The 26,566-nt window shown below is 37.4% G+C and overlaps 1 protein-coding gene across 1 annotated transcript in view; it reads left to right on the top strand.

The window, feature by feature from the left end:
- Positions 1 to 11,578: 11,578 nt before the first annotated feature.
- The window catches only part of FRY (FRY microtubule binding protein), a 433,805-nt gene continuing 418,817 nt past the window's right edge, over positions 11,579 to 26,566 (top strand). Inside the window, 1 exon segment of the mRNA XM_078147059.1 lies at positions 11,579 to 11,939. Coding sequence (XP_078003185.1) covers positions 11,735 to 11,939 — 205 coding nt within the window. The 5' untranslated portion in view covers positions 11,579 to 11,734.

Below are 26,566 nucleotides of genomic sequence, written 5' to 3'. Positions count from 1 at the left end.
GTGAAGAAACTGATGTTCAGAGAGGACTTGCTCAGGGTCACATGATCAATAATGTCATACCTTGATCTTCCCTACTCTGAGTCCAGTTCTTCATTCCCTACACCACAGTTCTTCTCAAAAAATACTATGAAAGGTGAATGGTCAGAATAACTAAATCTATAAATCAGAATGTTGGTTCCCATAGGCAGGCTTAGTGAAAGGCACCATCAAATCAACTTTTAAGACCAATGGAAAAAGAGAGCATAGAAGGTTAAGCACTGGAAGGGTAAAGGGCTGAGCTGGCTGTGTGGAAATGAGGAATAAGTAGCAACAAGGAGCTGTATTCACCTTAGCAAACTGTGCCTCTAAATCACAAGGATTAGGAAAGTAGGTGGGAGTTTGCTCACCATAGGACCCCTCTCCAAGGTACTAGAATGGTGGAGGCTATCTTTCCTTTCTCCAAACACCAAGGAAGGAAAGGGGTAAACTGGTTCCTTTTATCTAGAAGGTGAACCAATTCCTTTGCCTTAACCCAAAGTGGATGAGCCATGTCCAGAAGATAGTCTGTGCACAGAGGCCATGAAGCAGGTATTTGGCTCTTGGGAGGACCTCGTGTATGAGGTCTAGTGTTAGAGGCAGAGTGCAGACTAGAGTCTGGTTTCTCAATGATTACAGAAAACGGAGGCATTTCCTGAGCTTGGAGCAGGGTAGAATTAGTAATGCTTCTACTGGTGGCTGTAAGTTAAAGGTGCTCGGGCTTCATATTAGAGTTCACATCTGCTATAGCATAATTTTGAGCTGAAATAGGCCTCGGAAGTCATCTAACTCCCTCATTTTTAAAGATGAGGAAACTGCAACCCAGAAACATTAAGCAACTTGGTCAAAGTTACACAATTAGTATGCATTAGAGGTAGTCACCCTAGAACTCTGACTTTAAATTCAGTATCCTTTCCCCCCACCTTCTCAGTCTAGTCACTAAGAGGTGCTAGGTTTGAAACCCTACTCAACCCTTACTTCAGTGATGCCAAAGAGGAGGAATATATGTTGGGGAACTGGCCTGGTGATAGCTGTTGTCACCTTCCCTACCCCCCCCACCCCAATCCTCTAATCCTGCCACCTACCTGGGCTTTCAGTGATAATGAAGGTCTTAGACATTGTTCTCTCAGACAAATTTGATGACAAAAGACAAAACCCTTCACCTATATCAGTAAGGTTCTGAGCCCCCCCCCCAAAAAAGGTGGTAAACTGAGTCCCTGAAAGGGGCCTCTACCTCCACCACTTGGATATTAGTTCTGCTTCTGTTCTGTAGCTTTCCACAAGGTGGGAAGATTTTCTTGCCATCAGTGACTGTGTAAGCCTTTTTGGCCATTAAAATCACTCAGAGAAATTTTAATTTGTTTTAAGGAACTAGAACAAGTGTTTTTAACTGGGATTTGCAAACTTAAAAAAAAACATATTTGTGTGGATAGAGCACTGGCCCTGGAGTCAGGAGGACTTGAGTACAAATACGGCCTCAGACACAACACTATTATACCTGTGTGACCCTGGGCAAGTCACTTAAACCCATTGCCTAGCCTCCCGCCAAAAAAAATTTAAAATGTATTCGATAACCATACTTCAATATTATTGCACTCCTTTTTAATCTTATGTAATTTATTTTATGCATTTAAAATATTATTCTGAGAAGGGGTCTGCAGGCTCTACCACACTATCAGGGGGTTCATGACAAAGGAAGTTAAGAATTCCTAAACTAGAGGAAGGGCAACTTTCTGATTTCATGTTTTAATTGTATCTCTAGGATGTTCACTGTTAGCTGAGTCAGAAGGTGGCAGGCTAGCTTATGTTAAGTTTGGATTCAATATTTGGGGTTTATAGATAGGATAACTACACTGTTTAAATTAGTATCTTTGAGTACTTAATTTTGTATGAATTAGCATTAACCATACCTTAAAAAATTGGAGATTGGGAACACCCTAGCACAAAACATCTTGGATTTTAGGACCCATATTACAGAGTAAAAAACGTAGCATCCCTTCAGTAAAATTGTCTTAGAGGCAGCTAACATTAAAATTTTAATTTAGTTAAGAAGGAAAAGTGCCAGTTATTTTTTAGTTCTGTACAAAATCAAGATGTAGTTTGGTTTTCTTGCCTCTGAATTTAATTCTTGGAAAGGGAAATGAAGAAATTAGTGATTTTTCTTCAACCCTATGAGAGAAGAATTGGAAAGACACCTTAATGTCTCACATGACTCAGTGGTTTCTCTGGTGACTGGGGTGAAAAAAAACACCCTAGAAATAAGGGTAAAGGCAAAGGAAGAAAACTAGTTGAGGTATAGTGAAATTGGATAACTGAAGAAAAAGACAAAAAGAAGCTGACAGTGACTCGGAATTGGAAAGATTAGAAGGCATCTGGGAGTGGGAGAAAGAGAAATATTGTCTGAGGAGTCAAGACAACCTAGGCTCTCATCTCAACTACTTAATACCTGTATGCCCTTAGGCAAATCACTTAACCTCTCTGGGCCTCAGTTTCCTCATCTATAAAATAAGTTAGACTATAGGGCTTCCCAAGACCCTTCCAGGTCTAATTCTTTGATTCTGCATTTATTGATTAGAGTATTAATCAAGGATTTTGTTTTATGGTAGCAAATTATTTGAAAATATTATATATATATATATATATATATATATATATATATATATATATATATATATATATCTCCACATTATACAAGCAGGAAGATAATAGTGCTGTGATAAATGCAGTTCTAGAGGTTCAGATTTGGAAATTACCATATAAGTAATCTAGTATAATTCCACCTAAACCATGAATCCTTTCTATGACATTCTTAACAAGTGGTCCATCCACTCCCTCTAGTGTCACAGAACACACTACCTCTCAAGGCCACTTTGGAGAGTTTTAATTGTTAAAAGTTTTCTTTGTAGTAAGCTGAAATCTGCCTCTCCATAACTTCCTATCGATCAGGCAATCAACCAGCTTTTTTTAAGTACACTATGTACTATCACTGTGATAGTTAGCGTGTGTGTGTGGGGGTGTGGGGGTGTGCGCGCGCGTGCCTGATAGGTCCTTCCCTCTGGGACCAAGCAGCACCTTAGCACTTTCCCTTTAAAATATTTTCAGATATACATACTGAATAGTTTTCTATATCTGGAACTGAAATTGCAGGGAATAAAGAGAACCCAATGAATAAAATGTCATATTTCAAGCATACCCGAATTCAATTTGTCATAAGTTTATGCCTCTGTTAAAACACTTGACCTACAACTACATTGATTAGGAGAAAATGTTAACTGCCACTGGTTTTCTGAAAATTAATAAGCAGTGTACAACATATTTCAAAATAACCTAGTTATATTGTTTTTCTGGATTTAAAAGCTATTATAGATATTTGTCCTGCTTTTTATGTTCGGAAAGGTCAGATGGTTTGTTGTGAAGAAAGCTATTTGAATCATAGAACTGGAAGAGCCCTGCAAAGCTCTTCTGGCCCAGGGACTGCACCAACAGCATCCAAGATCAGTGGCTGACTCTAAAATTCTTCAGACCAAAAGTTTTTACATCCTTACTTGGGAGCTTATCTAACTCCTCTTGTCAGTGCTTCTAGCAAATCTCTAAGATTACAAATTGCAGAGCAGCAGGTAATCTAGATTAGAAGAAGTAGCCATCTCACTGGGAGTTCTCGACATCCATGAAATCACAGGTCAAGGACACCCCCAAAAATATAGCAAAACAAAAAAGGGATTATTAAAGCTCAGAATAAACTGATGCTGAGGATAACTCTAAAAACAACAAAATCATTATTGGATTTTTTTTTAAAGGATGTTGGGAACAAAAAATGGATCAAGGAAGGAACAGAACCTCTTCTCAGCATGGATGGGATAATGACCATGACAGTGCAGAACAAGTCAAATTATATTTTCTTTTTCAAGGAAAATATTTTTGGACCAGGAAGGATTAGACATACAGGGTAGCACAAAACATCTTGGATTTTAGGACCCATATTGTGGAGTAAAAAATGTAGCTTCCCTTCTGTAAGTTTGTCTCTGAGGCAGCTAACATTAAAATTTTAATTAAATTAAGAAGGAAAAGTACCAGTTTTTTTTTTTTAGTTCTGTACAAAATCAAGATGTAGTTTGGCTTTCTAGACTCACACAGCAACCTTCTGATTCTATAGTTGGGGTTTTTTTTCCACCTTTAGTCACCCAGAGGGAGTGCTCAGTTCAGACAACTCATTCCAGTTCTTGTGCCAGATACATCTTCCACTGTCAATTAACAAATTGCTTATGTCAGAGTCCTGTGGAAATTTATTAGTGTGAATCAGTTTCCTAGAGTCTGTTTACCACCAGATGAATCGATAAGAACAGATTTTTGAACCTTCAAGACCAGACCATGGAATGGCAGTGACATCATCCAGGTGTAGAGAGCTCAAGAGACTCAGACTGAAAAAGCCTTCTAGTCTTTCTTAAGCTATAGCCCTCATTTAACCCAAGCAAAAAAGGTTTACAGAATATTGGAGCATGCATTCATTTTTTTTAAAAATTTATGCCTAATTTAATCAGATTCAAAATAATAGGAATAATAATGTATTTAAATAGTACCTCAGTTAACCCTAGTCCAAACTACTTCACAGACATGCAGTCCACCCGCATCCCTAGTCAGATGTTCTGGGAACAGATACACTATTGTCTTTCTTATTTTATAGATGGAAAAACTGAGGCAGTGAATGATAAAGGGATTTACTCCAAGTCATCCACAGAGGAGATAACAGAATCAAATGGTACACATAGCTCCTCATTTCCAACGTAGCATTGTATAAACTATACCTGAACGATAAAAGTACGAATTTACCTGTCGGCGCGAGACTTGGCATCTTTGTGGATCTTTATAGATTCTAAACATACTGTGATTATTATTTTTACTTTGTACTCTTCCAGTACCTTTCATTTAAGAAGCTCAGGCATTAATTAGTTTAATCCACACAAACTCTTGGTGAAGGAAGTAAAGGCTAACCTCTTATATAGACCAGGAAACCAAGACGGAGTTGTTTTCTGGTGGACAGGGTTTTCATTTAATTAAAACCTATATGAAGGAACATGTAGACAGACCGGGAGCTTCTACATAGGTTGCCAACCAAATACTTTTTTTATGAAATATGTCACACGTAATAAATGAACCTGCTGAATTTTTATTTTCCAAAGCACATCATTATTTCTAGCTTTTAAAATTACAAATAGGTTTGAGACTATTTGGTATAGTCAGGAGGTAATACTTTCCTCATGATGAAATTTAACTGGCATAAATGCAAAGTCCTATATTTTGGATTTAAAACAAGTCAGTTCCATAAGTAGAAGTGAAGGAGACACAGCATATTAGTAATTTGTATTTTTAAAAACTTGGAAAGTTAAAGAAAGAAAGCAAAAGAATCAAAAGGGGACTCTAGATAATTTTGTTACTACCTCATTAAATTTAACTAACAAGATCATAAAGATTTTTAATAGTTCTCTTGTTCTTTGCATATTAAAATATTTATTGATGATTCAATTCATAATTTCACATTTTTAAAATTTTTTTAAAGACCCAGGAAGTTCACTTGATTACAACTCAACAATATGATGTGATTGCTTAGAAAACTAATACAATCTTGGGTGGCATCAAAAGATGTATGATATTCAGATAGAGAAAGACAGTTCTACTGCCATCAGAGTACATCTGGAATTTTTTGGGGGGGAGGTCATAGAGTCATAGATTTAGGGTTAGAAAGCATAGAAGTCACCTAGTCCAACCTCCATGCCCCTTTCCCTTCTTCCCCCACCATTTTTTTTCTGATGAGGAAAAGGAGTTCCAGATGGGTACTCATGATTAACCCTGTGACTAGTTAATGATTTGCTCAAGGTCACATAAGCTTTACATGACAGAAGTAGGATTTGAACCCAGAGTCTCTGATTGCAAATTCCAAGTTGTTTCCACCATACCTTGCCAGTTCTGGGAACCAGGTTTTAATAAGGACATTGGCAGACTAGATTGTAGCCAGAGGAGTAAAACCAGCATGGTGAGGAAGATATGTCAGACTAGGTTGAAAAAACTTGGAGTGTTTTGCCTGAAGAAAAGAAGACACATTTGAACCTCACTATCTACAAATATTCAGTGGATTGTCATGCAGAAGATAAATTAGACTGTCTCTCTCTCTCTGTTATTTCAGAAGTTGCAACTAGAACCAGAGGGAGGCAGTTACAGGCAGGTAGATGCCAGTTCAGTAGAAGAGAAAACTACTAGAGTTGTCCATCAGTGGAAGAAGCTGGGAAACTGCTATTTATGGTTTTTGGGTGGCAGAGAAAGGGGAAATGCAAGGGAAATCCCAGAGTAAACAGTGAGAAGAAGTTCAGAAAAAGGGGCTCATTAAGTGAACATTTGATACAGTTCAGTCAGAGGGAGATCTTAAAGCCAGCATGACTAACTCTGACAGCTTACCTAATACGTTCTTGGTTGATCATTTCTAGGAATGTTCTACTGTTTACAGTTGTAAAAAGCCTCTCGGATTTTAGCTTTCTAGCAAGAAGCAAAATAATCTTTAAAATATTGTTTAAGAACTGCCCAAATTCACAGCGAAATCATGGCTCAATGATAACGTTCATTTTATTTTCTTTTTCTATGTGGCAGAGCAAATCTTGGAGAGATATGCATAATTTACATCAAAGTTGCCATTAGCAAATTATAAAGAGAAGAGAGGGGACAGAAGTTTGATAGGGAGAGGATTGAAAGACTTGAAAACCTATACAGAGATGCTCATATTATTAAATCAGCCTTCTCTAAAATACAGTATATACTCTTTGAGAGATAGAAAACTGAAGGTTCACAAAACAAGCAGAGTTACTAGGGGGAGTTTGGTACCATAGTACCAATTTGTGTCCCAAGCAGTCAATCAAATGACGGTACAGTGGGTTTTCCCAACATTAAAATATGATTTGGTCATACCATATCCATGACATTTTGATGAGATAGCATCTACCAGGGCAAAAGTATATGGAGTAAGCCTGTGTAGCATTTAGAAATGGAGATTTATTCAATTTCATGCCTCTCCATAAAAGGGCTAATTTGCATTCCTAGCTTTTGTACAAAAATATCCATATCGTGTTATTTATGCAACCTGGTAGTGTCAAATTAATTTCCTAATTTCAAATAGAACATGTATGTATGTGTTTTAATGATGTCTGTCATTTTTACATCATAATCATTTCTGACAATATCTTGCTCCCCTTTCTTCTTCCCCCAAAGTGAATGCAATCTTGTAAAGAAAGAAAAACAGTTCAGCAAAAACATTCAATACAGTGACTTCATCTGCCAATATGTGTGTATGTGTGTGTGTGCGCGCGTGTATACATATACATACACATCCACACCCCTTTTAGAGTATACATCTAATCTAGACTGTTCCATCATTTTTTTCTCACAGAAACAGATTCAAGTAGAAGAGTCTTATCTGTATTAGAGGCCTTGTAAACAGAGAATATTTGGGAGTGGCAAGATGACTACAATTTGACTCCATTCTAATTATAAATTATAATTTATGTGATTATTAGGTTTTCAGTTTTGTATGTCTTAGAGTTGTTATTGGGTTTTTTGTGTATATGTGTGTGTGTGTGTGTGTGTGTGTGTGTGTACATAGATATAGACATATTTCTGCTTTAGTAGTCCCCCACCTTTCTCCCAAGAGGAAGGTGTGTTTCCTTAACTTTTGCTCAGGGCAACAGTTTTTCAGATGTTAGTTCCCTTTTTGTGATCTTTTCATTTACGTTACTGAGTTGACATGGGCATTTTCCTTTTTGTTTTGTTCATTCACTCTGCATCAGTTCATGAAGCTCTTTCCTCAGTTTCTCATATTTGTCTTTACTTGCTCCACAATAATATTCCATTGCATTCATGAAGCATTGTTTTGGTGGGTTTTTTTGAAGTTATTAATCAATGAACACCCACTTTGTTTCCACCAAATATGCTGACATAACAATTTTGGTGTAAATTGGACCTCTCTGTTTCTGACCTCATGCCCAGTAGTATGATTACTCCCATTACATATTAATATAATTTAATTAGAGAGTTATTTAGAAAATCAAAATTTATGAGCGTCTCAACCTCTACACTTAGATATATTCTTCTTTTGACTCTCATAAAAATGAAATCCCAATTTTTGGCAGTCACAGAAAAGTGGATGATTCAGGAAGGAAGGATTGGTTTAACTTTATGAGGCATGAAAATTTTCACTTAAATTGAATCAAGCTAAATTTATCTGTGTTTGGTCATCATTAAATTATCAGGCAAATATACATATGTACACTCATCTACATGTTTGTATATGTGTGTATTTATATATTATAGAGGTATTTTCCCTTCCTTTTTCCCTGTTTAAGTATTTAAGAATATACATTTAAAGGAAATTGTTCCTGCTGAACAGTACTCCTTTAAGAGTACACATCTAGACTGTTCCATCATTTTTCCTCAGAAAAACAGATTTAAATAGAAGAGAGTCTTATCTGTATAGAGGCCTCCTAAACAGAGAATATTTGGGAATGTTCAGATGACAAGTTGCCTCCTAGTTCTGATTATAAAATTATAATTTATGTGATTATTAGGTTTTTTATTTTGTTTGAGGGTTAAGGTGTCTTTTAAGTTATAACTAAAATCTAAATTCATAAATAAGGGAATGTCTGTATTTGAAATATATTTTAACATTGTCATATCAAATCATTAACACATTTAAATGACAAAACCCTGAATTTTATTCCTCTTATGTTCATCTCTTTCATTCCATGAGCTATTAAACATCTACTTGTCAAAAGCCATTCCTCAGTAGTTAAGGGGAAGTCAAAGGGTAAAAACAAATAGTTCTTAAAGAAAGATTGAAAGCTATTAACAACCATATGAAAGAATACTCCAAATCACTCATGATAAGAGAAATGAAAATCAAAACAACTCTGAGACCACACCTTATATACAGAAAGTTAGCAATAATGACAAATAATGGGAATAGCCAATGTTAGAAGGGTGATAGAAAGACTAATTGGGTTTTTTTGTTTTGTTTTGTTTTTTAGGCGATTGGGGGTAAGTGACTTACACAGGGTCACACAGGTAGTAAGTGTTAAGTGTTTGGTCTGAGGTCACATTTGAACTCAGGTCCTCCTGACTTCAGGGCCGGTGCTCTATCCACTGCGCTACCATTCTTTTAAATGAATCAGTTTTTGCATGTCTACAGATAAAGTCACAAAAGCATTGTTTAACATTATCTGCTGTCCATTGTCATCTTAGTCTCTCAGAATATATCAGGATGTGTCGTTTTGGGGAGATGTTTGAAAATCATCCACAAAGCTTTGTCTTCTTAAAGCTATTCATTTTCTATCCATTAGATAATTATAATATGGAGAACGAGCATAATATCATATGTAAAGAACTGGCCTTGGAGTTTGAAAAGGCTGGGTTTAAGTTCCAGTACAGGTATGGATCAACACTGATAGAGGAAATTTCCCCACAGCAATGAAATCATAGGTCCAATTTAAAGATAAATAAATAAATACAATAAATAGATCATGATATATGATATATAAAATACATGTTTAAATTTATATAAATATATTATATATGCATACATATGTAATCAGATCTTGTGTTTAAAAAGTTTACTAATAAAAAAATTACTTTCTGTTCAATAAGAGGAAGTGTGGTGTGCAGAGTCAGTGGACCTGGGTTTGAATCCTGACATTATTATAGTCATCACTCATGAATCTGTACTGTCATCATATATCTGGGGTAGCAGTAACCTGTGTGCCTTCCAGCAAATCATGTCACCTCTCTAAGCCTTAGTTTCCTCATCTGTAAAATTACAGGGCTGGACTAAATGAGCTCTAAGGCCTCTTTTGTGGCCTGTGAACCTGTGTGCTTTAAATCTGTGAACCTATGTGCTTTAAAATGTAGCTTCCTCCAGGATTCTCATTGTTTCAAAGTGTGTCTGTTTGGTAGAGTATCTGTGAGCCCTTCTTCCTGTTTCCCCAGTTTAATAGTACTGGCATAGCAACTAATACTGAAATTGGCTAACTGTATAAATTGGAGTTTATGGGGTTCTGTTAATGCAGGAACACATGTAGTAAACAAAACTCATATTCAAAAAACTTTGTGGTTTAGAAACCTCATTGCTGTAGGACAAATAGGGAAAGAAATTTCCACTTACTATGGCCTTGATTAGTTAAGAAGGCACAACTTGTGAATTTTAACAAAGAGCAAAAACTGCTTAGCATCCAGGAAACCTAAGTAACCCAGCAGTTGTTCGGCAACTCAGTGATTTTGAATGGTCCCTTGAATTTCTATTTTAAAAGCCAGTCATTCTGACTATACACATTTTCAGCAGGCTGGCACCCACTTTAAACGGTAAGCTCAGATCTATTCTGTGCTATGCCTGTGTCATTAAAAGTATGCCCAGAGAAAGAGAAGATTGAGAATAAAAAGTGAATTTATTTTTCCTTAGGGGAGAGCAACCCCTTCCATTTGTTATTAGTCATGAGTGGATATTTTGTATAACCTGCCTTCTCTCTGCATTTAATTACCCATGCCAGGTAATAGGAAGAGAACAGGCAGGGCTAAAGTCTGACACACAGTGCTAATTAATAGACATGAGGTGTGTGCTGACTGATCTAGCCTTGGAGATCCCCAGGAAAGAAGGACAAGGATAGGAATTGCGTACAGTCAGCCAGGTTGAATTATACAGAAGAGTTCTATGTGCGTAGGGAGGCAGGAGTGGGAATAATGAGCCAGATAAAATGTGGGAAAGAGGAAGGGAAGAAGAATTGGCACAAATAGGAAACTGTATAAAGTAAATGCCCCCTTTTCCTGAGGCAATTGACCCATTGACCCCAAAGATTAGAAATGAGATGGAACCCCACCCCTCCCAAGGACAGTAAAATTTTAGTCACAAGTTCCTTAGAACGTAGAAGCTGTCATCACTTCTGGAATTAACACTTGTTTCCTGGATTCCTGACCCGAAGGCCAGATGCTTTTCAAAGCAGCTCCCTTCCTTAAAAAGCTAATTTAGGAAGAAGGAAGAAGTACAGTATTTGCTGGTGTGCTCCAGCCTTGACATACGCAGCAGATAAGATTGTTTACAGATAATTACAATGCTGTTCAGGTCTTCTACCATCTTGTTTTGCCAGGCTTCTTATTTATTATCGGTTAGATAAGAAATTTATTAAGCGCAGAAGTTTGTTCTGAACATGCGCACAAATCATGAAGTATGTGCGTATATTTCAAAAGGACAAAAATATTAGAATTTCTACAATGAACGCTGTTCAGATGAGGCTGCTTCGGAAAATCATAGTAACTATTCAAAAAGGGGAAAGTTAGACATGCATACTGCAAAGGCATTTCTTCTTAAATACCAAGTCTCCTGGCAGCAGAGAATCTAAGAAGTTACAGATAAGGACCCCTACATCATGGGCTGCAGGGACTTTCCACTTGTTCGAGTTTCTGAGTGTTTTGTAACCTCTTGTCAACCTAATGCTTTTCATGCATCTCCTGCCCTGTGCTATTAACTGTTGGAAAGGAGGGGCTACTTAGTAATTCTACACCTGTCTAGCCCACGCCTATCAACTTGCTAAACTTACCAAACGAGTGTTTGGTAAAGCACGAGAACGTCGGAGCTTGGGACGGCTGCGGCTGCCATTGGCTTCTCAGACTCCGGCTACTGACGGCTTACCCATGTACTATGGCACTTGATGACAGTAATTTATATTCCAGGACGAAGAACAAACTAAATGCATCTCAGAATGATCATAAATCTTCAAGACGGAGTAGCTTGCCGCCAGAGTTGCTCATAGGAAATGACATTCGAGGAAGACTTCAAAGAAACATTAAGAATTTGGACCCGGTTCACCTAAGGCGTCCAAAGAAAAGGCCTTCTATATTTCCAGGTAAGATAAATTCTGTTTTTTCTTAACAAGTGCCTGCTAGTTTAAAAAAAAAAACTAACCTTTATTTCATTAGTTCTGCTTTCAATTCAAAATTCGCTTCAGGCATGATTGAGCTTCATAGCTGAAAAGCAAAACAGGCATGCTTAAATTTAAAAATCTAAACAAATCTGCATGTGAGAAAATACTATCTTATTGTTAGGGATTTTTTCCCCATACATTTTCTTTTATATGCAAATGAATAGGTGAAGAATCTGTGATTTTGGTCTGAGTCTAATATTTCAGAAATAAGCACATTTAAACACAGAACTTAATGTACCTTAGGTATATTTCCAAATAGCCAAGCATCAGTCACTGGACTGTTTTTCTTGCAGTTCTGAAGAGCCTAGCTTGCTGCTTCTGAAAGGGATTTATTTGCTTTACTTTCCTAAGATACTGACTTGTTAAATGAAACTGATGTTTACGTGCAGCCAGAAATTAACACCATTAAATTCTCAGATGCATGCTTTGAATTCCTGTCCTGCGTTGGAGCCTGAAAACATTCAGTTGAACAGTTTGAATGGTTAAATTTAGTAATGTACAAGAGAATGTTGAATTTTTTTAGTTCTTGCTGACAGGCTAAATTGGCATTTACTTCAAAGGTGCGTGTATGTACATGATTTATAGGTATTATACATAAGACAAATTCTTAAAACAAGAAGACACTTGAGGCTACAAAACTGTGACTTATTAAGATAATTGATCTTTAAATTGGATGATTTTAACTATGGAGACAATTTGAAGTAATTTTTTATGCAGGGATTTCTAGTAATAAAAAGTACAACAAAAAAACTAGGGGTTACTTTCAGAGTAGTCTTTGGTTAGATCAAGCTGCAAGGGCTGTCTGATAATATGAAACTATTGAAAAGTAAAGAAAAAATCAAGGAAGTTTTCACTGATAATGATAGTTGCCTTGCTGAAATCAGATGCTCTTTAGGCTTCTTTAGGAAGTCACATACAAGTGGAGCAGGGGCTTAAGATCACACTCCAGAAAATAGTCTTATTAAAGGATTTCTGTGGCAGAAGATTTGGTCTTAGGTTTGAGATGAGTCCCAGGTGTAAAACTCTTCTGCAGAAAGCAAATACCTTGAAATGAATACCCCAAGTATTTTTTCTGAGTTATTTTCATTTAAACTTACAAAGAAATCTAGGAACTTCCTTCTTTTTCTCCCCTTTATTCAATTTACCCACTTGAGGGATTAAAAAGTTTTTTTTTTCTGTTTTATTATTATTTCTATTAAATTATTTAAGAATAAAACAACTTTTCTTGTGGAAATTCCTTTTGAACTATCCTTAGCAACTTCTCACCAATGTATTCCTGACTTTTATTTTACCCTAGCTTTCCCCTTTCTGTTTTCCTTTACCAGGTGCATATATCTCGCTTCCCAGTTTGCACCTTCCCCTCCCCCCAGCTCAATTCTCCTCTTCTGTAATCTGAAGGAATCTCTTCTTTTCTAGCTACCATGATCTTTTTCCTAAATCTTGTCCTAGGAAAAGACCCTAGTACGTGCTGTTACTATTTCTACCACTGCTCATGATTTGGGATCATACAGTTTAGTACTTCTAAGTAAAGTGGCTTAAGCTGGGAGAAGACCACCTACTTAGCCTACCACTTGTCTCTGATCCTGCCCGGTTTATCTTACCCAAGATCGTAGGCTAACATTGTAATTAGTTTCACTCAGGTTGCACTGCCTTCCAACTTAGATGCGCCAGATACTCTAGTGCCTTGTAAATGTTGCCAGAACACTTAAACATTCTGCATGAAGTGAGATGTACACTCTTATTTTGATGTTGACACCTGTCCAATCTTTCTAATGAGAGGCCAGAATAGAGGGTTTCTGGTGGGTGGACTAGCTTTTATTCTGAGCACTCACAATCTAGATATCTAGTGGCAACTCTTTTCTTCCTTTGGGTTTCATTTTCTTTATTCTCTTTTCAAGTATGAAGCTAAACCAAGGAGTTACTAGGGTGGGAATTAGGCTGAGGATGATGAGGGACCCTGATCACTTTCATAGAATCATGAGGCCCTAATATTTGCAGCTTCTTTCCAAATAATGCCCCACTTTGGATTATGGTTAGGTACTACCATCTATTGGCAGTATAAATAAATACCGGAGTAGTGATTATGAAGATGATGATGATGGTGTGGTTGATCTTGATGTTGTTGTTGTTCAGTCATTTCAATCATGTCCAACTCTTCATGACCCCATTTGGGGTTTTCTTGGCAAACATTTTCCTTCTCCAGTTCATTTTACAGATGAGGAAACTGAGGCAAACAGGGTTGAGTTACTTGCCCACAGTCAAACAGCTAGTAAGTGTCTGAGGTCACATTTGAACTCGGGAAGATGAGCCTTCCTGACTCCGGGGCCCAGCATTCCATCTACAAGGCCACCCAGCTATCCTAAAAAAATGGAGGAATTAACATTTACCAATTGCTAATAGACAATTTTTTTTGTCATCTAGGCATTTTTTTAGTCATGTCTGACTTTGTGGTCCCATTTGAGGTTTTCGTGGCAGAGATACTGGAGTGGTTTGCCAGATGAGGAGCTGAGACAAACAGGATTAAGTGACTTGCCCAGGGTCACACAGCTAGTAACTGAGGCCAGATTTGAACTCAGGAAAAGCAGTCTTCCAGGTCCAGCACTCTATCCACTGTGCTACCTAGCTGGATGATGATGATGATGATGATGGTGATGATGATGCTGTTGCTGCTGGTGGTGGTGGTCAAAATCATGTGGGAACAAGATGAAATATATATCATCCCTTTTGTCCTATCTGGTACTAGAGTTGTATCAAGGGTGCTTTCAGTGAGCCTACATAAGATGAGCTTACATCTTAACACTTCCATTCAACTATAAAAAACAATAATTTTATCCACCTGTGCAAGAATTCAAAAAACATTGTATGTAAAGGAATAAGAGCATGATAGCAACTTGTCCCAGGACCATGTCTATCTAAACACCATCCAAAAAGATAAGGTTGAAATAATCATGATACAATTAATCACCTACTGAACACCTTGCAAGGCATGACCTGAGGACTTCAGTTAAACATCAGAAGTTAGCAATCTTCCATTGATTAACAGGAGACAGACAAATCCTTGTGCTACAGATACAGACTTCAAATATCTTAGAGGATTCAACCCATAAACTGTACAAGAATCAAGCCTTCATCACAGAATTCTGTCCTAGCTCTCTTCTCTTTTGCCTCTAGACTGTCTCACTTGGTGATCTCAGCAGTGCCCATGAGATTAATATCATCTCTCTCCTGGTGATTACCAGATCCTTATATCCCTTCCTAGTCTCTGTCCTGAGCTACAGCCCTACGTGCCCACCTCCCTTTGGAGCATTTTAAAGTAGATGTCCCATAAGCATCTCAAACTCAACAAAGTCAAAATAGAGCTCAATTGTCTTTTACCCCTCTTCCAAACTGACCTGTTACTGTTGAGGATGTTACTATCCTAGTCACTTGGGCTTCCAACCTGTTTCATTGTTAACTCTCACTCACTCCACTATCTGTTCCATTGTCAAATCTTGTAATTTCTTCTTTCTCAACTCCTCTCTACTCACGTGACTACCATCTTAGTGGTATCTTCCTTTGCTTGAATGATTAAAATAGCCTTCTAACTGGTCTCTCTGCCTCAAGTGTCCGACCCATTCAGTCCATTCTCCATTCAACTGACAAAATGATTTTCTTCAAGTATAGGTCTACTTAGGTCTCCCCCATTTTCTATAAATTCTAGTGGCTATCCATTACTTCCAAGATCAAACATATAGACTCCTGTTTAACATTTTTACTGCCTTCATAACTTGGACTTTGTCGTTGTTGTTGTTTAGATGTTTCAGTCGTGTCCAACCTTTTGTGACCCCATTTGGGGTTTTCTTGGCAAAGATGCTGTAATGGTTTGCTATTTCCTTCTCCAGCTCATTTTACAGATGAGGAAACTGTGGCAAACAGGGTTAAAGTGACTTGCTCAGGGTCACACAGCTAGTAAGTGTCTGAGGCTGGATTTGAACTCAGGTGTTTCTGAATCTAAGCCCAGCACTCTATCCACTGCGCCACAGCTGCCCTAACTCGGGTGTTTCCTCCATTCCAGTCTCCTTATACTGTATTTCCTTCTGCACACTGCACATCGGCAGCCGTGGTTTGCTGGAGGTTTGCTGTTTCTCACATATAACATGCCATCTCCTAGCTCTGTGCTATTTTATTAGCTCTTCCTTTTGCTCTGTAATACTCTTCCTCCTCTCCTCTTCCCCTTAGTTTTCCTGACTTTCTTCAAGACTCAGCTAAAAGCCCACCTGCAAAAGGTAGCCTAGCTGTAGCTGCTAGTTCCTTCCCCTCCGAGATTATTTCCATTTACTCTGTGCTACATTTTATCTGTCTTTTTTTTTTCAATTTGTCTAATTAGAATTCAGTTCCTTGAAGGCAGAGATTATTTTTTGCCTTTCTTTGTATCTCAAGCACAGGGCCTGTCACTTAAGAAACTCTTGATAAATGCTTTTTCACTAACAATGATCCATAAAAACTTAAGAACAACATTTTAATAGATGTTTTCACAACAAATGCTAATAGCCTCCATATGATGTGGAATGAAAAGCTTTCCAAGTAGAAGAAAGCCATCAGAAATCAAAATAATGTGGGAATGGGATAAGGGATATGTCATCCCTCCTCTTGTCCAGTCTGCTACCAGACTGGTAGTTTCAGTCAACCTACAGAGGATGAGTTTACAGTGTAACATTTTTATTAAACTTCAGAAAATAGTGTTCCATACTCTGTATAAGATTAAATATGAAAGAATAATAGGATAGTTACTTGTTCCAAGACTGTTTCTATCTGAATTCCAATCAAGAAAGATGTTTATAGTGAGTTAATAACAATAAATATTAATGTTAAATAGAACATTAGCTTGTCCCAGAATCATTTCTGCCTGAACTCTATTGAACAAAGTCAAAAAGAATGATTTTCCTATTACTACTGATAAAAACATTCATATGGTACTTTCAGATTGTTTCATATACATTATTCCATTAGAGTTTCACCACAACCCTATGAGGAAGGTAGAAAGGACTGGTATTTTTCTTATTTTGCAGGTGAGGAAAACAAGGCTTACACATTAAGTGACTTGCCCATAGTCACACAGCTAGTAAGTAGCAGAGGTCAAATTTGAACTCATCTCTTCTTGTTTATGAGTTTAGCACTCTATACATATGTCATACTGCTTTTCAGGATAAGGATACATTTTTCTACCATGTAGCTTCCTTTTCCCTTTCCAGACTTCTCTGCAACTATTCCCCTTCATAAAACTACCATGCCCCAACCCCACTCATACCAGCCTCATATTCATTGTTTAGATCACACATTTTTCGTAATTACCTACAAAGCTTCATTCATCAATCTGAATGAATTTGTGAGTTTTTCTCTATCTCCATCCTTTTAGTTTGAACCCTCACTGATTTCAAGGCCCAGCACATTTCTTACTTCTTTCATAACCACTTCAGCCTGAAAGTTTTCTCCTCCATTCTCTGAATTCTTATAACATGTCCACCACCACCACCACATACTATTCTTCTAGCATTGATATATTGCCTTTTAGCCTTAGTTACTTTTTATGCTCATCCTTTTTTTCCTCAACTATATAACATGCCCCATTCAGAGAAAGAACAGTTTTTTATTCCTTTATTTCTCCTTAGAAGTTGCTTTATAGTAAATGTTTTCTGATTGATTGAATATAAGTATCTGAAGCACTATTTTAGGTCTCACTACACCCATAGGAAGCGAGGGAAAGGAGAGAAAAAACTTTGTTCCTGAGAAAGAACTATGTTCACATAGTTTTTCATTGATTTAAAGAAAAAACAAACTAAACTTGTATATGGAGTATGTGAGTTTGGCTGCTGAGATCACTCCAGATTATTGGCATAGCCTTGTTTGTTAAGAAGGCTGGTTCTAACTTAAGGAAGGAAACCACTGGCAAGCACAGGCTGGTCAAAGGGAAGGGTAGGGCTGAGCCTGACCTTTCCCCCCAGTATGTACTTTACATGGGGGAAGAGGTGTTTTCTGTGCTATGTGCTCCCCCAGAACCCTGTAATCCATTACAGGGGCTGGAGGTGAAGAGCATTCTGGGTCAAACATATCCTAATTTAGTATTCATTTAGTTACTGTTTTAACCAATGTATCTGTCAAGGGGTGGTGGTGGATATATATGCACTTATAAACAAAAGTAACTAAAAAACTAATGATATGCCCCTAGAAGATTTATGTAAAAAAACCTTAAAAATGAAGTATAAGTGTTATTCTTGTGAGAATAATAACTGGCTGAGAGGACACAGGGATAAGAAATCAAGAGGTGGCACCTTCTTCCAGAGAATCCACCCTGCTTCCTGCTTCGAGGTGAGCTCCAACTGTCATTAACAAAAGCACTACCATTAGTTCAAACATTGCCATGGGGCTCAGTTTATCTGAGGAAAGCAGGGTTGGGGGCTAGGGGAAGAGTTGTTATAGTATCACAGAGCTAGAGAAGCCATCCAGTCCCACACCAGAATCCCAAGAAGGTAAAGTGCCTTGTCCAAGGTCCCAAAGATGATACCCAATGGAGGCAGAATCTGAACACAGTTCCTCAGGTTCCAAACCAGGGAACGTCATAGATTACACGAAGTAATTGGGACTCAGTCTCCAGGTGTAATGAGTTGTCCATTCAATACCCTTAAGCAAACAGGCTGGTATGTTTAATCAGCTTGTTTTCACAGCAGTCTATTTGTGTAAAGTTAGAGACCAGCTGCTGAGTGGAAAGAGACTACTCCATAGACTTCCGTGTTGCTTATTTTGAGGAGAAACCTTACAAGAAATGCTAATTACCAGGAAAAATGGGTGGTCCTGACTGAAGACTTAACATTATATAATATTGCCAGCTTGTGTTCACATGTTGAAATTAAAACTCAAATTTTTGTTTCCCCAAATCCACAATTCAGATCCACCGTCTGTGAAGCAGGCTATTATGAAATGGTAAATTTAAACTTCTTCATTTCCAACAGGTTTTGAAAGTATATTGAGACAACAGTTTTGTTTTTACTTATCGTTGTGCATTTTCACTTAACAATCTGAACAACACATACAGGATGTCCCAAAAGCCCTATTGCACTTTTAGGCTATTCATCCTTGGAACTACACTAAGACTTTTGGGACATCCTTTAGCTGGATCAGGCCTCACTTTGGCCAAATTCCTCAGATGTCAAGAAGGGCTTGAAGATGGTGTAATCTATCATAATGTTTTCTAAGCATTTCTTTGGGACACATTGAAAGAAACTCTTTAAATAGATGTCTCCTCAAGTATTATGTTCCCTGCTTACATCTCAGTCATTCGAAGAATTCCATCCTATTGTTCAGTCATGTGACCCTCCTTGGGTTTTTCTTGACAAAGATCCTGGAGTGGTTTGCTGTTTCTTTCATGGGTCATGCAGCTAGCAAGTGTCTGAGGTTAGATTTGAACTCAGGAACAGGAGTCTTCCTGATTCCAGGCCTAGCACTCTACCCACTGTACCAGCTAGCTGCCCAAGAATTTCATGCTGGGAGAGTTCAAATTAGTGGGTTTACACTTCGGTGATGCTTTCAAGAGAGGTGAACAGTTCAGGGCCTTTAGAAGTATGTACTTTAAAGAGTTTCCTGTGATCTTCATGTTACTAAATTATTAATTTAGTGCTCCTGAAACAGAGGGACAAACGGTGTTGACCAAGAGAGGTAAGGTGCAAGTCTTACGAGAGTAGATATATGCATCCTCTCTTTCCCCCAGACTCAATGCAATTTAACCTTGATCACGCACCTGTTAACCTAGAAAGCCCTGAGCAGAATATTCCACAGCAGGCAGCAGATGAACAGAATTCTCCAATGAGAATGCTTGAACCCTCAGACTTCTCCAAGGTCATTATTATACTTACCCCCTAATGAGTTTGAATCTGTTCTTGGTGCTTTTCTTTTTGAGAGATTTTTGTCCTTCCATTCTGTCTTAGTTTTATAAATCTGTGTGGCTTGGCAAGTAAAATATTCCCAACTTGATAAGAGATTCTTTCCTTCTTCTAACATCAGCACTATGTGGTATTCCAAATGATACTAACCACTATATTTATTTTCCAAAGATGCCCACTAAATTTTGATGTTGTTGTTGTTGTCTATCACTTTGAAAAGGACCAAGGACATCACAGAAGTGATGTCTTCACTTGAAGTTGAATTGGATTTAAGTGAGGCACTCAACTTTGAAAGACTTAAGTGTAGTTAGGCTGAGCATTTGAATAGAGTGATGGACCTGGAATCAGGAAGCCCTGGGTTCAAATGCAGCCTCAGACACTTAACTAGCTGTGTTATCCTGAGTATGTTTGCCTGCCTCATTTTTCTCATATATAAAATGGGGATAAGAATAGCATCTAGTTCCCAGGGTTATTATGAGGATGAAATGAGATAATTGTAAAGCATTTTCCAAACTTTAAAGTCCTGTGTAAATGCTAACTGTGATTATTATTAATTACCACTTTAAGCCTGTGGTTGGAAAAAATCTAGATTAAAACTGTTAAGGATTGTACTTTCAGTATCATCTTTGCTAGTTATGCCAGCTGCTTCATATAATGTACTGTGCTGTTCGCTTGGCTGGGCTATGGCTTTGGGGCTTTCATGCTTTCAATAATTGACCCACTAGGACCAAAAACTAGTAATAATGGCTGACATTTATGTATTGTTAGACAGATACTGTGTTATTAGAACCTTATAATAACCCTGGAAGCTAGGGACTACAGGTATTATTATCTATGCTTTTCAGATGAGGAAATTAAGGCTCCAAGAGAATAAGTGTCTTGTCAATGATCACACATAGCTAGTAAGTATCAGAGGCTGGTTTAGAGCCCAGGTTTTTATGACTCCAAGTCCAGCATTACATCTACTACATCATGTTGCTTTTCAATTCATAGGGGGAAAACCTTCAAAATCAGACACATTCGTGAATCTTTATTTAAAAAAACTTTTTTGCTTTGTACTAAAATTTTGGTGGGAGGTGGGAAGGAAAAGATAGCATTTCATTCAGTAAACATTTATTAAGCGCCTGCAGTATGCTATGGGGCATCTAGGTGGCAAGGTATATAGAGCATCAGGCCTGGAGTCAGGAAGACTCATTTTCCTGAGTTCAGATCTGGCCTTAAACACTTCCTAGCCGTGTGACCCTGGGCAAGTCACTTAACTCTGTTTGCCTCCATTTCCTCATCTGTAAAATGAACTGAAGAAGGAAATGGCAGCCCACTCCAGTATCTTTGCTAAGAAAACCCCAAATCGAGTCACAAAGACTCATATCCAACTAAAAAAAGACTGAACAACAAAAAGGTTTACAAAGAAAGGTAAAAAACACTGTCCCTGCTCTCAAGTAGCTTACAGTCTGATGTGGGTGACAACATGAAAACTAAGAACAAACAAGGTATAAATAAGATAAATTGGATATAAAAGGCACTAGAATTAAGGGGGATTAGAAAGATGTTTTTTAAAGATAAGATTTTAGATAGGATTTGAAGGAAGCTAGGGAAGCCAGGATACAAAGATGAGGGGAGAGAACATTCCAAGCGTGTTTTAAAACAACTTGAATTCAATTAAACAAACATTTATATAAGTACTTTGTATGTACAAGGCACTGTGTAGGCATTTGGTATACCACAGGTGAAAGAGGACACAATTCCTGCTCCCTTACAGTCTATTCAAAGCAGCATATGTGTTTGTGAATGTTGTGGTTTAGTCCTTTTAACCCCATTTGGGGTTTTCTTGGCAGACGCTAGAATGGCTTGGTATTTCATACTTGCCCAGGGTGACACAGCTAATAAGTGTCTGCAGCAGGATTTGAACTCAAGAAGATGAGTCTTTCTGACTTCAGGCTCAGAGCTCTATTCACTGCACCACCTAGCTGCCCTTCCTGAATGTAACATTGTAAAAATGACTTACTACTTGCAGATTAGAAAAAGAAGAAAAGAACTTAGTATATGTGAATATTAGGAGTTTTGAGTTTTGGGGGGAACATTTTAAAAATTCATTTTTCACCTTTAGGCTCAATTTGGGAAAGATATTTGTAATGATTATTAAATGACTTGGGAGATTTGATGAAATAAAATTAGCTGAAGTTTCTTAAGTAAACTGTTAAACTATTGTGGATATATTTTTATAAGATAGAAAATTATATTATTAGCTTTTTCATTATCATTTTTATAAAATAATAAAACCTGAAATTCTTAGGACTGTGCTATTCTTTGGAAAATATGCACCTTTAAAACTATTTGCATGGCTTAAAGGAGAATTTTTTTTCTTTCCTGGAATTTTTTTTTTACTTTAAAAAATATTCCTGTCTTTTGATTTTATATCACCATCATTTCCAGATGTATCACTTAACTTTTTTTCTATTGAGAGGCCTATCCTTTGTAACAAAAAAAAATAATAAGAAAAAATCAGTTTAGTAAAACTAACAAATACATCAAATGAGTCTGACAGTAGAACATGCATGGTTTTCCACCTCTGCAGAGGAGAGACATGCATTTTCTTATCTCTTCAAGGGCCAAGTTCTTGGCCATTGTAATTATACAGTATCACCTTTGAGTTTTTGTTGTTCTTCCCAGTGCCTTTTTGGTGGACATTGTGTATATTGTTTTCCTGGTTCTGCTTATTTCACTTTGCATTAGTTCATATAAATCTTCTGCTTCTCTCAATTTTTCATTTTCATTCTTTCTTATAATGCAGTGATGTTCTATAACATTCATGTACCACTTTTTTAGCCACTCCCCAATTGATGAACGTCTCTTTGGTTGTTTGTTTGTTTTTTTTTTAATTTTATCACAGCAGCTGATGGAGTTTCTAATGGGAGTTGGAAATGCTAGATTAATAACTATGCTTCACTTATTAGCTTTACTTCTCTCACAGTTAGAAAACACAAGGTCATGAATTCAGGTCTTAGCTGATGAGTAAGGAGAAAAAAAATAGCCTAAACATGTCAGATCTAAAATCTGTTTATTCTCATTTTAGATCCATAGTAGCTGTATAAGTTTTTAAAATTTGAGGCTTCCCCAATTTCCCTCCACCCTTTTACATTTTTCAGTTCATCATTATATGAATACTTTAATTATGCATTTTCCTCCTAGACTTTATAAATGTTTTATTCTATTTTTATTTTAACTAGTTTTTTTTTATTGTAAGCAGTTAATTAACCTATTACTCGGTTAACTTCAATGGTGTTTTTGAAGCATTTCCATCCAGTTGCTTGGGTGTAAATGATGCAACTTTTTCAATGAGGGGAATCAGGAAAGGAGAACTAATCATATATTTGCTTAATAATCTTGAATGACAGATTCCAAACCTATTGCTTCAGGAAAAATATCTAAATTAAAGAACACTTCCTTTAAATACTTAATCATATACATATGACTAAGAAAAATATTCTTTTGCTTTAAAAATAAATGCTGAGCTGAAAGTAAATTTGTAGGCACTTCAAGATAAAAAAGCACAAGAACTCATGTAACAGGACTGCCAATGTGTTTTCCACTTAACAGCCTTTAAAGCCTTTTAAGCCATCCTGACCATGTCAGGAGTTAATCCTCTTGTGTAGTTAGTCAAAGGTGTTCCTTTGTCTAAATGAACAAGAAGTGGCTATCTGCCTTAAGGATGGAGCATACAAGGGGTGATGTAGCATCAGCCCCACAGTGTGGATGCTGTGGTCCTATTTCTCCTTAGATCAGATCGCCTTGGGACAGATCCTCATCTGTGGAACAGCAGCCATACTTTGGCCTCATCCTGAGTTAATGAGAAGCTAAAGTCACCATAAGCAGTGTAATCAGTAATGGAGGAAGCTCCATATATGTGTGTACACAGGATTACTTGTGTGTTAATTGATTTTTTTTTTCTGAGCAGGATCACTGCTCTTTAAAGAACTTGGTATCTTGGTGTAAAAATTACAAAAGAGGTGGCATGAAGTAAATGAAGAATATGACATTAACGATAACATTGATACAACAAAGCTACTTATTGAGTGCCTGGGTTGTGTGTGAGGCTCTGTGCTAGATTGTGTAGAGGATATGAAGGCACAAATACACAGTAACATGCTCCACCAGTCATTAGCAAAATGATAGTGTTGCTAACATAAAGGGGAAGGAAGGTAGAGAGAGTATTGATTAAGCACCTGCTGTGTGCCAAGTACTATGCTAAGTGCTTTACAAATTTCATTTCATTTGGTCTTCAGAACAACCCTGGGACATGAATGCTATTATTATCTCCTTTATACACTTGAGGAAACGAGTGCAGACATGAGGTTAAGTGATGTGGGTAGGGTCACACAGCTAATAAGGGTATGAGACCTATTTGAACTCAGATCTTCCTGACTCCAGGACCAGAATTTTATACATTGTGCTATTTCATTTGTTATGAAGAAAAAATTTTTCTCGAGCGAAGTTGTGAAGCCAGTATTCTACAAACAGCATGTGACCTGTTGTTGTTTAGTCATTTCAGTCGTGTCTGACTTTTTGTGACCCCATTTGGGGTTTTCTTGGCAAAAATCCTGCAGTGGTTTGCCATTTCCTGCTCCAACTCATTTTCCAGGTGAGGAAACTGAGGCAAATAGGGTGAAGTGACTTACCTAAAATCACACAGCTAGTAAGTGTCTGAGACCAGATCTGAACACACAGAGAGGAGTCTTCCTGAATCCAGGCTGGGCATTCTGTCTACTGTGCCATCTAGCTACCTGTATGTGGGCTGAGTGTAGTAAAATATGATATTTCCTCATGAGAATCCACAATACTGTTTGGTAAAATGAAAAGAACACCAAATCTGGGGTTAGGATCACAACATTTGAGTCCTGGTTCTGCCACTAGCTGTGTGACCTTGGGCCAGTCACTTATCCCTCCCAAGCTTTGTTTTCTCATATCTAAAGTAGGGATAATGATAACTGCCCTACCTGCTGCTCATGAGGACCAAATGAAATAATATCGGTGAAAGTGCTTTCTAAACACTACAGTCTATACAAATGGAAAATATTATCATTGTTGTTTTTATTATTCAAACTCAATTGAAATTCATTGTGCTGTTTGCCAGTCACACATAAGGATGAATCTGCCACTATTAGTACAGAATGTGGTCATTTATTTATTTTTATGTTATAGTATTTTATTTATAGTAGTAAGGATTTATGCTCTGCCATGACATGTACCCACAGTCTTCTGTAAGATCAGAGTGTATTTAGGTCACTCTGAAGTCAACTGATTCAACTCATAAGTTGCCACATTTGGAAAGAACTCATCTGAAAACTTAGCACAGACATGAGGGAAAGGCCTGGACTACCTCTCCAGAGGCCAGTACTCTAGCCCCTCATCAGATGGCATTGGGAAAACCATTTAGCCTTTCTTTTCATCTTCCCCAATTGTAAAATGGAAAAAATGATGTGACTGTGACAGGGACCTAGTTAGAATAAATTAGGTGGATGAGAAAGACTGTGAGGTCCTTCTGAATAAGACTCCGTAATAATCGTATAGCAATAATACATGTGTTATTATAAAATATGTAAACATTGTGTGGAGAAGGATTAATTAGGACCATACATAATGTCAAGTGCTACAACAAAACTACATTATTCAAAACTGGAGTAAACCATAAAAAACAAAATAAACTGTATTTTCTTTTGTTGTTGAATCACCTTCACCCAAAATAAATAGAACCCCATCAGTTTCAAGGAGAAATGTTGCCAAAAGGTAATTATTTTAATAAGGATACCACAAATGAAAATGATATGATTATTAAAATGAAAGACAATAGTCTGCCACTTTGGATGAATTATAGCATTCCATTTTTATGTAATTGGTCTTTGACATACTTTGTGTCAGCATTCTTTTAAAACTTTAGAACCTGGCTGTTTCCAATGTACTGAAATACTTCAATAAATGTGACTCCATTTTCTGAACAGTGCATATTTAACCTTGATTCATCCTTGTAATGATAGAAATTATTTTAACTTGCAACAAGCAAACACCTGATTTCATTTTCCAGGGGTGGAGAAGAAACGGCAAAGATGACTGTCTGCTTCAAAAGCACCCCAAAATGTATATGTAAAATACAAAAGAACCACCTTATGTAATTGGGAAATATTTAGCAAAATAAAGAAAAATACAGTAAGACATAGATAACATTACATTTTAAAACTAAATCAATATGCAGCCCCTGAGGATCCTCATTATAAATGAGTGGCCCCATTTCCATTTGAGTTTGACACCTGGTCTACCCCAAATGATCTCTTGTGATACCCAACAACTTGAGTAAAATGAAGCCTTCCCACAAGGCACCCGAGTTCCTAGGAACATCCCACTCCAGGAAATTCAAATGTGGTTTTTATTGAGCAAAGTTTGTTGATATGGGCCAGGCAACATGATCTACTGATGTGAAGCCAGGTCTCATTATGCCAGAGAGGCAAGTTCAGCAGTTGACTTAGGTCAAGTGTTCCCTTGGGTCGGTATGCTATCACTGCAAAGCACCCTCCCTGTGTGGGAAGAAGGGAATGTTGTTCAATACCTAGTCACACAACTACTTAAGGGGCAGAGGAGGCTCTG

The sequence above is a fragment of the Phascolarctos cinereus genome, unplaced genomic scaffold (genome assembly GCF_003287225.1).
Source record: "Phascolarctos cinereus isolate Bilbo 61053 unplaced genomic scaffold, phaCin_HiC Scaffold_726;HRSCAF=1367, whole genome shotgun sequence".
Classification (NCBI taxonomy): Eukaryota; Metazoa; Chordata; class Mammalia; order Diprotodontia; family Phascolarctidae; genus Phascolarctos; species Phascolarctos cinereus.
This window is presented reverse-complemented; position numbering and strand designations above follow the sequence as displayed.